Raw genomic sequence first — 13,347 nt, forward strand, 5'->3', positions numbered from 1 at the left:
TATAAGATTTGCAGACTTGGGAAGCAGCTGAACTCTGGACAGAAAAATCTCAAGTGTTCATAATACGAAATGACACAGCTATTACATTTTGTCTTTTTTTAATTAAAAACATAGTAGGTTTGTTCAAGAAATGTACAGCATGAAAATATACATTTAATGTCTTCATACAAATATTGTGGATTATAAAATTATACTGAGGAACCAGAACAAACATCCACACGTACGTTAATATACAGGAACTGTACTGGAGGAGCAAAATATAATGTGCGACATTGCTTTGGTCTATTCACAGTGGCTATGTTTTTTATTTTTTTGAGATTAACAGACATCTCTGGAAGAAAACTTACACTTTATCATGTATGATTTGTCAGTATCTAGGGGGTTATTTACAGTGGATGATGATTCAATCAGCAGTAATAGAAGAAAAAGTGTCTTCTGGTGGGTAATGAGTGTGCCTTTGAACTGTACAGGGAAGTAAATACACATCAAACACATCCTATCCTTTTAAAAAGATTGTTGGAAATGGAGTAGTTTGACTTTACACCAAAACACCTATCATTCAGTGCATGATTTTCCCTCTTTTAGTGATGTAATACACACATCTCAGTAATGCATCACAGCAATCAAAGAGAAACAGTATTTTCTCTAAATATCAGATACAAGAACAGTCGTGGTTGTGCTTTAGTAACGACACTTTTCTGAAATTGTATGTACATTTCATTACTTCCAACAGCAAAGGGTTGGATATATATACCATGAGATGATGCACATTTGTCATACCGTTTAAGAAGTGGTAGTTATCCCTTTTAATATCTCTGGGTAAGTCAGACCAACTGTCCACACATCTTTCTTGTTCTACAGCTTAATCCTAAAAAACTGTAACTCTGTACAATGTTTTAAGCCTCGTTCGGCTCTTCGTCAGACACCTGACCAGGTACATGAGGAGCTAATTAGGGTTCAAAGTGTTGTACGTTTCTGATCGTAACTAAGTAGAAGTTTTAAAAAGGGAGCAGTGACAGAAATCCGGACTGCTTTATGGCAACATGATTTTGGCATCAATGTGATCAAGTTTCTTCATTTGCTGGATATTCAGTTTGCTGTATTAACCAAAAACAGACTTTATTTTATCCTTAAATAACATCTTAATCACAATATACCAGTATATTAATGCTGCCATATATCATGTCAGAAGATTTTAGCCACATCACCCTCTTCTACATGACAGGAAAAGTGATGTAATTCAATCAGACAACAGTTTGACGAAGCTTTTCGGGAATACTTAATTTTACAGATTCTTTAATTTTATACTAATTTCCTGGAAATTTTCAAGTTTTTTTTTTGTAATTTAATTTATAATTTGCAAGTTATTTAACCGTTCCCAGACATTCCCCCATGAGCAAGCACTTGGCGATAACAGCAAGGAAAAAGTCCCCTTTACCGGGAAGAAACATTTATCAGAACCAGGCTCTTGGTGGGCAGCCATCTGCCTAATTCATAAGACATTTCTTTAAAAGTAATTATAGTTTTCAAGTAACAACTTTATATGCTAATATGTAGTTTGACAAACAAAACTACACACTCAAAACCAAGTATTTTCTGTCTGTTAAAGAGTTGTTAAGAGTCTCATTTATTAGAGTTTTTGCAAATTAACAATTATTTATGAGTTAGGGTTATTTATGAACCCAAATATGATGAAACTAAACCAACTTAACACTTTTTTCAGTTTTTGTTTATAATCATTTCTACCAAATTGCAACAATCTCTCTGTAAAATGTCCTAAAAATTTAACCATTAAAATTTCCAGGAAATTAATATAAAATTGACCTGTAAAATGAAACTATACCAACTTTGTGTGTGTGTGTGCAGGAAGGGGAAGCCGATATGGCTTATATGTGCACTGGATGTAAGGTGTTAAGGTAGCATTTGTTCCAGCTGTTATTGTGTTTAATTACATTAGACTGTACAGATGTTCATGATCATTTTTCCACCTTTAATACAGTTTAATGAGGCTTAAACTTTGTTTCCCTGTTCAGACACAAACAGGACTGAATATCAGACTCCAGAAATATTTCATTCTGTCTGCTCTCACAGTTAAGAAAACATCACATCTGTGCCAAATATGGTTAGAAATTTTGATTTTTTCTCTTGTTTTTTCACCAAACTCCAACCAGAACTACAGGACAACCGATAATGAACAAAGTACTGTAACAACAGAAGAGCCTTCTACTGTCCCTTGGTCATAACGTCACCCATAATGCATCCACCGTCATTAGCACCCCGCTCCGATTCACTCACGCTCATCATAGTTAACTGAAAGTCTGGTATCCCACGTTTACTGACAACAGCGTGGGCTCCATTTAAATTAACGGTACTAATGAGAGCTGACTGCTAACACAGAGTAGGAGTGTAGCGTTAAACCCAGCAGGGAAGGTGGAGTCATAACACAGAAGAGGAGGATCTTGAAAGGTTGAGTGAAGGTACTCATACACAACAAATCTCCCACAAAAGGCCTAAAACTGGGAAGGAGGACCAGGAGGCTGATTCCTTATTAGTGCAAACACTAAGACAGACATTAATGGAGGGGCAGAGGACTGAGATGGCCTACTAACGACTAATAGAGGTCATTGGCTTCCAAGTGAGACTCCTTGGAGAAAAGACCAATGAGGCAGAACCAAAGTGAAGCTGATTTTACACTGCGGGTGTTCTTTTTACATTTGTGATACCAATCTGCGTGTTTGTCATCTCAACAGACTGTTTTTATCCAGACAGCACGTTAGACACCACATCTATGACGTGTAAGTGAAAAAAAAAAGACTTTAGTAGACAGTAGTGCAAATCAAAAAGATGGAGAGATACGAGGGTCAAATTTCTGTGGCGGCAATCTCGTCAAAGTTGATCTCGTTGCCGCTGCCCTCGTCCTCCTCTCTGCTCTCCAGTTCGTGACTGAGCTCCTGCAGGAGCTGCTCCAGCTCTCGGTTCCTGCGATACATCTGCACATAGTTCTGCTGCAGCTGTTTCTGGTAGCGGATGACTTTGTCCTTCTCCTCCTGCCATATCCTGCGCTCCTCCTCAAAGCTTCCCGACTGCTGCTCGGCCCGCTGGCGCTCGAAGGCCAGCTCCGTCCTCATCCTGTCCATCTGCACCTTCATGTTCTGCAGAGCGTCAGTGTTGCTCTGCCGCTGAGCTTTTGCCTCATCACTCTCATAGGCTAGCAGCTGCTCCTCCGCCTCCTGGAACACCTGACACTGTCTGTTTCCTGGACCCTGATTGGCCAAAGCATCTCTGAGATGAACCAACTCTCCCTCAAGGCGCCCTACCTTCTCTCTGAGCAGCTCCGCTTCGCTCTTGCGGCGCTGAAGCTCGTTTTCACACACCTCCAGCTCCAGCGTTCGTGTGCGAGTTGTGCCGTTTGCCTCCTGAAGAAGGACCTGGGTGTTTGTCAGCTCACCACGAGTCTCTCTGAGTTGACCCCGCAGCGAAACGATCTCCCCAACACGCTGGGCTAACTCTCCCTGCACCTCCTTCAGCTGCTGCTTCAACAAGGAGATTTCCCCCGACTTCTGGCAGACCTGAGGAGAGAGGAACAGTGCTACTCAGGGTGCATATTCACACATTCAGTTAAGAAAAGCAAAGCTATTTTTTTGGTGCACGGGCACATCAATAATTAGAAGAAATGAAATAAAAATCAGGCTGCAATGACAATTATTTTCATTATTCATTAATCTACCCAATTATTTTCTCAAATAATCAGTTAATTGTTTGATCTATTAAATGTCCATCTGTCTCCAAGAGCTCAAGTAGATAAATTTAAATGTCTTTTTCTGTCCAACCAACAGTCCAAAACCCAAAGATGTGCAACTTACAATCATAGAAGACAAAGAAAAACAGAACATTTTGAGAAGCTGATCGTCATTTTTTGCATTAGAAAATACAGTAAATAAACAATCATTTATCAAAATTGATTAATTTTATGACAATATTGACTTCTTGTTTCAGATCTAAAGATAATTAAAATCTTTACTGAGCGTCACATGACAACATGTCATTGTCAGGTTAAACTACAAGAAACTTCCAATAAAGATGTGAAAGGAGGTTTTGGTGTTCAGGCTCAACTTAAACCATCATCGAGCTGCATATGCCTCACACTCCGGTCTGGTCTACAAAACCTCAGCTGAACATGTTTTTATTGTTCAACACAGTGACTGAAGAGATCAGCAGGAGTCTGTAACAACAGCTGAATAATTAAAGCAGCTGCGAATTGAAACTCATGTTTCCTCCCTGTATGAAAAAGACAACAATGATCAGTTAATCTCAGGGATCAAACACTGTGCTGTGACTGTGCGAGGCCTTTAGATGTGTAGAAATGATTTCCTGGTGGCACGATTAATTATCTCATTGATCTGTGTCTGAAGCTTATAAAAGGCTACAGAGGCAGCCTGTTTGGTTCGTCTGCATGATTGAGGACGACTGATTCTTTTGAGTTAATGTCTGCATTCCTGCTGTCATATGAACAAATGAACTATAATTATGTGTCTGTCAGACTGTAATGAGGGTTTTAACTTTTGGTCACCATCCACAAAATCTTTACAGCTACATTTTCACATCCTGCATCAACTGTGCAAGAAATAATAATCATGTTGAATTCTGTTTCTTCTAATTAAGTGAATAAACAAATCTATAAATATATTATGGATAAGCTGCCATTGATCCTCTAAAATAAAAAACTTATGGTGTAATATGTGCAGTGCTTAAAGCAATATGTGATACTGAGTTTAGATAGGAACAGGAAATGATAAAGTTAAGTTAAGATAAGTTTATCTGTTTATTGTTGTCATTATGGTAATATATAGTGCTTGATTTGAACACCTGGGTCAGTTTTAAATAATGTCACTGCATACCGTTGTTGCATTAGTCTGCAGTGCTGCTCACCTCCCACTTAGTCTCCTCCAGACGAGGTCCCAGCTGGATCTTCTCATGCTCATAGGAGGTGCAGCGCTCCTCCAGCTGCTCCCTCTCCTTCAGAAGCTGAGCAAAGTCCTCCTGCAGCTTCTTCTTCTCCTGCTGGAGCTGATAAACCTGCAGCCACGACACAGCCGGCATTAGCCATGTTGACCTAAGCGCTTCCTGGGATGAGGTCATAATATGTTTTTTTTTCCACAGAAGATATTTTGACTTGTCATAGGAGGAAAAGCTCAGGTGTTGCTTTCATGTTGCATTCAAGTGTCCCAGTAAACCACGACAGCGAGCCATGTATGAATTATTGGTAGCCATTAGCTCCTATTTTCATGTCTTCTTTATGGCTGCCATGTTGACTGTCATCATGTGGCAAACGACTACTCAACATCAAGCGGACGGAGTGGATTTACAGGCGTGAACTCGACTAGTCTGTGCAACCCTTAGTAGGAAGGTGGATAAAATTAATAGTCTCATGATAATCAGAGAGGGGTAAAACTGTATATAAATTTTAGCCTAAAATACCATTAAATTAATGTTATAACCTGGAATATATTGTAACATTGACATTTAACATTTGTTCATAACTTCTACTGTTTTCTACACATTATGTGACTTTTTAAAAATTAACTTGTGTGACTTCAACAAGTACTGACCGCTTTGTATGAAAGTGATTATCAGTATGTTCTAGTTTGCCTTTACTGCATTTGTAGAAAAATACTTGGTATATGCATGCTGTATGGTAAAATCACACCAAGGTTGTTGTTAAAGGTTCTGACCTGCAACTGAAGCACCTGCTGGGCTCGTTGGGCCTTCTGAGAGGCCACCTGCATCCTGGTGGCACAACCCTGCCTCAGCTCCTCCAACTCCAGCTCAAAGCGCTTCTGTTTCTCCTCATAAACCTGAAACACGAGGCATTGCAATATGTGGCAAGAGGTCGAAGTACACCCATTTTTAATACACCTAAAGAACAGGAAAGAGTGACAGAAATAGACCTACCTGACAAATTGCAGCCTCATTCTCGTCCAGATTGTCTCTGAGTTGCTGCAGCTCCAGCTCCCTCTCCCTCAGCTTATCCTCCAGGTCCCTCACCACCCCCTCATATCCCTCCACCGGGCCAGGTGAGCGCCCGCTAGACCCGCTGTCAGACAGGGGCTGTCCTCGCCCGCTTATTGACCCGGAGCCTGTACTCTTACTGGAAGATGAGCGCCCGCTGTCTGAGTTCGAGTGTCCGTGTGCGGTGACCGGCGGAGCGCTCTTCATGGGCTCCAGATGGCCAGCAGAGGCCTCTCCTGACGCCAGGCTGTAGCCGGCGCTGCTGTAAGGCGGCAGGCTGGAGAGGGAGTTGCGGCCCGAGTCGGACAGCGAGCAGGACTGGCTGCTGCCTCCACCGCCATTACGCCCCCCGCTGTACGAGCTGCGTTTCTCAGAACAAGATGGCGACACATCCCTGTGTGTGGGGCTGAGCAGGTTCAGATTGTTTTGGCTTTCTGATGCGTTGGCACAATGGCGAGGGGAGAGGTATTGCATGGAGGTACGGCTCTTGGGAATGACAGGTTTGAAGGCAGTGGGCCGCAGCACTGTTTTCTCCATATTCTAGACGAGAAAACAGGACAGAACAAAGAGTGAGAGGCAAGCAAAGACAGCAACAGGTGTGTTTAAATTCAAGTGCCTGAAAGTTGACATCACTTCTGTCTGATTTACTACAGTAGAACCTCCTGCTAATGTTATGAAATGTTTACTCAAAAATCAAAAAAATTGTGAGGTATTGTTAAGAAAAGTTAAAAAAAACAACATTCAAGTAAAATATTGATGGGCAACATGATGATAAATATTCAAAATAATAATAGAATACATATAAAACAGTGTCAGATTTTGCCATACTGAGTACGCCAACCTTTAAAGTCAAGTCAGGTCAAACTCAATCTGCTGATGAAGATCATGTAATATGATTGAAAGGTCTAGAACACCTACTAAGTAGGCCTTGAGGTGAGACTGTTTTGTCAAGTAGTTTCCACAATAATGAACTTTGAACCTTCACTGAGCAAACTCCATCTGTGGATGAAGTTCATGTGATATGATCAAAAAAGTTCTTAAATGGACTTTGAGGTTTATATAACCAAGAGAAGTTTATTTATATACCCTAAAATTATAATATCTCTGGTTGTATTAATCAATTATGGGCAATGTTGCACATCAGTAAGTAGATTTCTTTATGGTAGTACTGGATTTGTATCTGCTTATTTTATCTATAAAATGAAATTTGAATCACCCAGCCTAACAGTAAATACAAAATATTGTATTCAAAGACTCACCTTCTCAAGTTTTCCTGACACAGGGATCAGTTTTGGAGGAGGTCCCCCCATGTTCCCATTCAACCCTGATCCTTTAGTGTCGTCTGCATCGCTTCCTGGGCTGGAAGCAGTTACAAGGTTGTCATTCCAGTCACCTACATAGTCCTCATTCAGATAGGTGTAGTTCGCGTTCCCACTCTCCTTCTCCAGCCCCCTGCTGGACGTCGTGGAGCTCTGTTTCTTCACCGGAGGAGTGCGTCTCTGCAGTAAAGGGTCTTGGGGCGACTCGGAGCCCAGGCAGGAGGCGCCCGGAGTGGGCCGTCGGACTCTGGCTCCCAGCTCGACACCAGAGCGAGGGTCCTGGTAGGGGCCTGGGCGGGTGGCGATGAGGCTGCTGACAGAACCCATAGGATCCAGACTGGAGGGTGGTGCGTTGATGGGGGGAGAGGAGCCGGACGGGCGTCGTCTGCGGGCTCCTCCACTGAGGCCTGGGTTGTGGGGCTCAGCAGATATGGGCAGAGCCTGAACCAGGGCCATGGTGGCAGCTCAGGGGGGTCACTCGCTCTAAGAGAGAGAGAAATAACAGTGTGAGACTCACAAAGATGTTTTAATACATGTTTAAACAGCTATTCTCAATTATATTTTTTATTTTCATCAAAGGTGTTTTGGGGGGCCACAAGTCATTCTAGAAAAGTCCAAGTCAAGTCTCAAGCCGTTCAAGACAAGCCGAAGTAAAACCTCAAGTCTTGTGACAACCTAAAGACATAAGTCAAGTCTCAGGTCCTTAAGGACAAGCCCGAGTCAAGTCTCAGGTCATTTGAGTCAAGCCTCAACTTGTTAAAACAAGTCTAAAGTCACTGAGACAAGTTCAAGCCATGTTTGAAGTCTCAAGTCAAATCTCTAAACAATTCTCAAGTCATTAAGGACTAGAACAAGTTAGGTTTTAAGTCATTTGAGAAAAGTACAAGTCAAGTCTCAAGTCATTCTTGTGAGTCTCAATTTTTATAATAGCAAGTCTCAAGTCAGGTTTTTTCATTCGAGACAACTCCCAAGTCTACTCTCAAGTCGAATCTCAAGTCCTTAAGAACAAGTCTAGAACAAATCTTGTAATAGCAAGACTCAAGTCATTCGAGAGAAGTCCAAATTAAGTCTCAAGTCTCGTAATAGCAAGTCTAAAGTCTTTCAAGACAAATCCAAGTCAAGTCTCAAATATTGAGACTTGAATATTTTTGCTTTAAGGTTTCATATCAAGTCTTCATGGAGTCAAATCCAAGCCTCAAGCTCAGATCTGTATCTTATTTTGGTTTAATATATTGGTCAACGTGTTTTCATTCTGCACACAAGGGTGCCTTTAAGGAATTTTTCTACGTCCAAACCACAAAACGACTATGACAGAGGCAAAACAGAGATGATATACAGTTGACTGAAACATACAAATATCCCACAATACCATGGTGGCCCACACAGCGAGAACCAGGAGAGGCCATTCATTAAGCCCATTCAAGCAGCATAAACGGGGCTCGAGGCATTCGGCCGGCGAGGCATGAGGCAGCAGAAGAAAAGGGTCTCTTTTCATTTGAGATGTAAAATGGCTTCTAACATGCTGGTATTTTTCCTGACAGCAACAAAGGCTACTGTCGCCACACATCTTATCAGCCTTAGGAATAACTAAAAGTTCATAACTGTGGATAATACCTCGAGGGAGAAACACAGAGGAGAGGAGACAGGTTGAACTTGCTGTGGTACTGTAGCAGAGGCTGTTTAAATCTAAACAGTGCACATAAATACAGAATATACTGGTGAGAAATAAGAAACTAATGTAGAAGGCACAAGAGCTGACACACATACTTGTTCACTACCTCACTCTCACAAGACTGCTGGTAAATATTGACACTATAACAGCCACAGTTGGACTGTGATACCAGTTTGTCCCATAGATGGTGAATTGTTGAGTGTTGTGTACAGAACAATAGCCAACAGGACACATGATGATGAGGTCATGGTGCACTAACTCACACGCACAACACCACCAGTTGTGATCTAAAAACATCATCACGGCGGGTCACAGGATATGAGGAAATCCGACTGACGGGTGCGTCCTGCTCTGGAGTTTCATACTTGTCTGCCAAGTCACAAAGACACGACTGAAGTACTCAAGAGAAAGTATGTCAAGAATGCAAATATGCAAGTGACGTAGTGAGAGCTGCAATTTGTTGGTAAGTTTCCATTGACACTGTTGACACATTGAAGATATAAAAACCTAGGGGGGGGGGGGAGGCCTGTCCTTGTTGAGAATTAGTGGCGAGGATGGCTAATAAGGTGAAAGAAGGGCGGACAGCAGGCATGCCGGCCAGACACATTTCTACTTGGCTCATGCCAAGTCGTTTGCCAACCTGCCAAGTTTACTGAGAGCCTACAAGGCTACTACTGCGATTTAACTGTGATTACCGCACGTTAATTAGCACACACAAACTCAGGCTGATCCCTACTTAGACTCATAATAACTGACTAAGACAAATCTGGTACTGCAATATGTTATTATGGTGTGTAAAAACTCTGAAAATACAAAATACATTGACAAGAATTCTACTGTACAGCAGCAAGTAATTATAACGCCAGCATCTCTCAATACATTTACTTACTTTTTAAAGCTTAGCAAGCTTTCCGTCAGCTTTCTAAGGTGCTACAGCTTTAACAAGAAAAGAAAATTATATAAAATCCATTGTGGGAGATGCTGAAAATGAGGCTTGAAATGCTCTGTCCATTGATCCTACTTGGTCATTCAGTTCATGCACTTTCAAACGGAGTTTCAAGTGTGTTTCAATATGCCGCCTACTGAATAATTCAACCATTGCATCAGTGTCAATATGACGGAAGACTTGAGCTAATGGCAGCAGGAGCAACATGTGGTGTTTGGGCGGCAGAATTAACAGTCCCAACGAACAGACAGTACGACTTATCTAACTTCTGTATGCGCTGTAAAAAGCTAATTAGACCATGACGATGTTTATTACACATAATCCTGTCTGAATGGCGGGGAATGAAACTGACTACGCCAACGTCCGAGTATGTTACAAACTCCTGCTGTCAGTTAAAATCCTTATATATTCAAAATATTTACAGTTAGGGTCTGAAACCATGACTCTTGGAAGATTTGCTTCTACCAAACTCTACGGGTGCACAGGTCAGTGACACCTTTGGTTTAGGGGTTTTATACAGACATTCATGCCAAATTTATATATAGAATCAGAGTTTTAAATTTTAGGTTGCACCTTCTCAGAGCGTCTAAAGCTTCTGTCTTTGCTGTTTGCTTTCCTCACATCAGTATTTCTGGTCTTGGGAGGGGGGCGGGGGGGGAGAGTCTAACTCTCTCCAGATAAGTGAATAAGCTCTAATCCTTCCGGACTCAAGACAACTGAAACTACGCAGAAACTCAACTAAGGAAAGCAAAAGGGTCTCAAAAGCCCCCCCAACATGTTCATGCAGTCCTGGTTTCCCCTTTGTTGTCATAGTGACCGGGGCCTCAAACATTAGAAGGGGGAGGAGGGGAGGGTCAGAGGGCTGGCAGAGAGGCCAGGACCCTTCCTTAGCATCTTAAAGCCTTCATTCGTTCTATAGCTCTGACAGTCATCAATACGCTCTGAATCAGCCTAATAGAAGATAAATGGACATTAACTACTAATGAGTGGTGGATGGATGGATGCCAACTGTGCGGAGGGGTGAATGGACGAGTATTTTAATGATGAACTGATGAATCGTTTTGTCAATAAAATGTCTAAAAATGCCCATGAAGTCTTCAAATTGCTCGTTTTGACCGACAAACACTTACAAAACAGTTAATTTACTGTCACATACAATAAAGAAATTCACATTTAAGAGGCTGGAAACCAAAAAGCTGTGATTTTGATTGACGTGTTTGATTATTTGTAGGTTCCTTTTAAAAGAGGAAGACAAGAGGAAACACGGCCAATATAAGAGCGACATGTAAACGTTGCTCTAGTCTCTAATTCTTAAACTGATTATCAAAATTCTGTCTGAACAGTTTTCTTTCTCAATCAAACATCAATTCAGTACTGAAATAATGATAAATGTACAAACAAAAAGGGTATTATGCTGTCTCGTCTACAGTGTCAGCTGACTCTTACTGTGAGCAGACTGTTATTGTCTGGGAAACCTTTGAAGGTCTTAAATGTCCCTCAGTCAGGCAGCAGACAGACGGACTCAGTCAGTCACTCCTCCAGTATGAGGAATGTGGGGGCAGACCGGCTAATGAGAGCCGAGCCTAAACACGGGCAGAACGAGCACTGGTCAGCGTGTTGACATTCACTGGTGGACGGTGTGACTCCACAGCCACTGTTTTTTCTGGTGTCTCATCAGTCACATGGCACAGCTCGGGAGAGGAGATTTAAAGTAAAATTTCACCAGCGTCAAACATTTTGCTTTTCAGCAGTAGCTCTCCTGGGATTGACTGTCACACCAAGGCTTCAGGATTTTATTCCATGACTTCAGCACTGACAGTTTTATGGAATTACCGGTTTAGATGTAACCCGAGAGAAGCAGCACAGAGAGAGAGAAAATGCAATTGCTGCAATTTCACATCACATAAGTTACAAGAATTAAGAAGTAACAAGAAATTGCAAAACAGAAATGCTGATATGTTTAAGGTGATTTAGAAACAGTGTCTACATTACATTTTCAACTGTAAATGTCTTGCTCAGTACATATCTCAGTCATAATACTTTAAATTAAGGGATCCTTATTGAAAGTTTTCTTGATGTTACGTGTTTATCAGCTGATATATTGTTAGTAGGTCTTTTTAAACTGTCAAATATAGATGTCAGTACAAACTCAAAAACCCAGTCAGGCTCCAGTACATATTGTTGCATACATTCATACAATTTATGGATTTCATCGAACCTTGTATCATTAAATCCGAATCCTTCACTACCCCTTATCGAATTAAAATGTTAAGGTTCAGCCTTAAACTATTTTAAGTAAATTAAAGTTATCGGTAGACACTACAATGAATAGGCGTCTCCTAAACGCCTCACATGCAGGCTATCCGTAGACGCTAGCTAGGCGGCTACACACAGAATAGCCTCTAGTCCCCACTCAGTTACTGCAGCGCACACAACTCAGGCAGGTATGTGGCCCAAAATGTGTTAGTTTGAAAAGAGTGAATGATCTTATGTTAGATTTACATAAGTTGAAACTGAGTGATTTTATCTACCTGGACCCAAGTAGAGCCTACTTATGATCATGGTTAGTTGGAACCATACCATGATCACCATCTTAGTTTAGCGTGTTAGCATGCTAATATTTTCTAATTAGCACTAAACACAAAGTACAGCTGAGGCTGATGGGAATGTCAAGAGTTTTGCAAATATTTAGTGATAAACTAAAGTATAAATTACTGGAAAAATTTAAATTTTGAGCATATGATGACACTGAAAAACCATCACCAAAGTGATTAAAAATCATTCTGAAGATGTGAATGACTGCTCTAAATGTCATGGCCATCTAGACCAAAGTGGTGGACCGACCGACAGACCAACACTGTTATCCCTAGACGCACAACGCTACATGTAGCATGAATAAAAAGACAGGAGGAGATTTATTAGACTCAAAGCTTATCAAAAAAAGCTAGTTAAACAACTTGGACACAGATCATGGGAAACTGCTATCAGAGCATTTTACACAATGACGTCTTTCAGCAGATTTTGCTCTGTGGTGAAATACGAGCTGCAACAGAGATGAGAAATCTATATACTTAATCAGTCATGATCAATGTGATCAATACATTTTAAAATTCATACTGAGATTTCAGTCTACACAAGATCACCAGATATGGTGATTAAAGGTGAAACCGAGTCTGTAGTCACCTCAGTCACATGAGTTCACACACTGACAGTCAGGTCTCTCCAATCACAGCAGCGTAGTCATTACACACACACACACACACTCACACACACACAAGGTCTGGATCAACTTAGATGACATTCATTGGCATGCAGGGAAACCTTTCATCTGACTGCGTCTGAGATTTTTCAATGAGAGGAACAAACAGTATAAAAGCCTTTTTATAGTTTACAAAAGGTAC

The 13,347-nt window shown here is 41.3% G+C and overlaps 1 protein-coding gene across 5 annotated transcripts in view; it reads right to left on the reverse strand.

Annotated features, from left to right (window-relative positions):
• Window positions 1-81: 81 nt before the first annotated feature.
• Window positions 82-13,347, reverse strand: part of LOC121886898 (leucine zipper putative tumor suppressor 2 homolog) — a 34,408-nt gene continuing 21,142 nt past the window's right edge. For all 5 annotated transcript variants that reach the window (XM_042397266.1, XM_042397268.1, XM_042397267.1 and 2 more), the window contains 5 exons: window positions 7,269-7,811; window positions 5,953-6,549; window positions 5,733-5,855; window positions 4,930-5,076; window positions 82-3,569 (listed from right to left, as the gene is read on the reverse strand). In XM_042397266.1, coding sequence (XP_042253200.1) covers window positions 2,862-3,569; window positions 4,930-5,076; window positions 5,733-5,855; window positions 5,953-6,549; window positions 7,269-7,784 — 2,091 coding nt within the window. In that variant the 5' untranslated portion in view covers window positions 7,785-7,811 and the 3' untranslated portion in view covers window positions 82-2,861. The remainder of the gene's footprint in view (window positions 3,570-4,929; window positions 5,077-5,732; window positions 5,856-5,952; window positions 6,550-7,268; window positions 7,812-13,347) is intronic.

The sequence above is a fragment of the Thunnus maccoyii genome, chromosome 20 (assembly GCF_910596095.1).
Source record: "Thunnus maccoyii chromosome 20, fThuMac1.1, whole genome shotgun sequence".
In the NCBI taxonomy this organism is placed as follows: Eukaryota; Metazoa; Chordata; class Actinopteri; order Scombriformes; family Scombridae; genus Thunnus; species Thunnus maccoyii.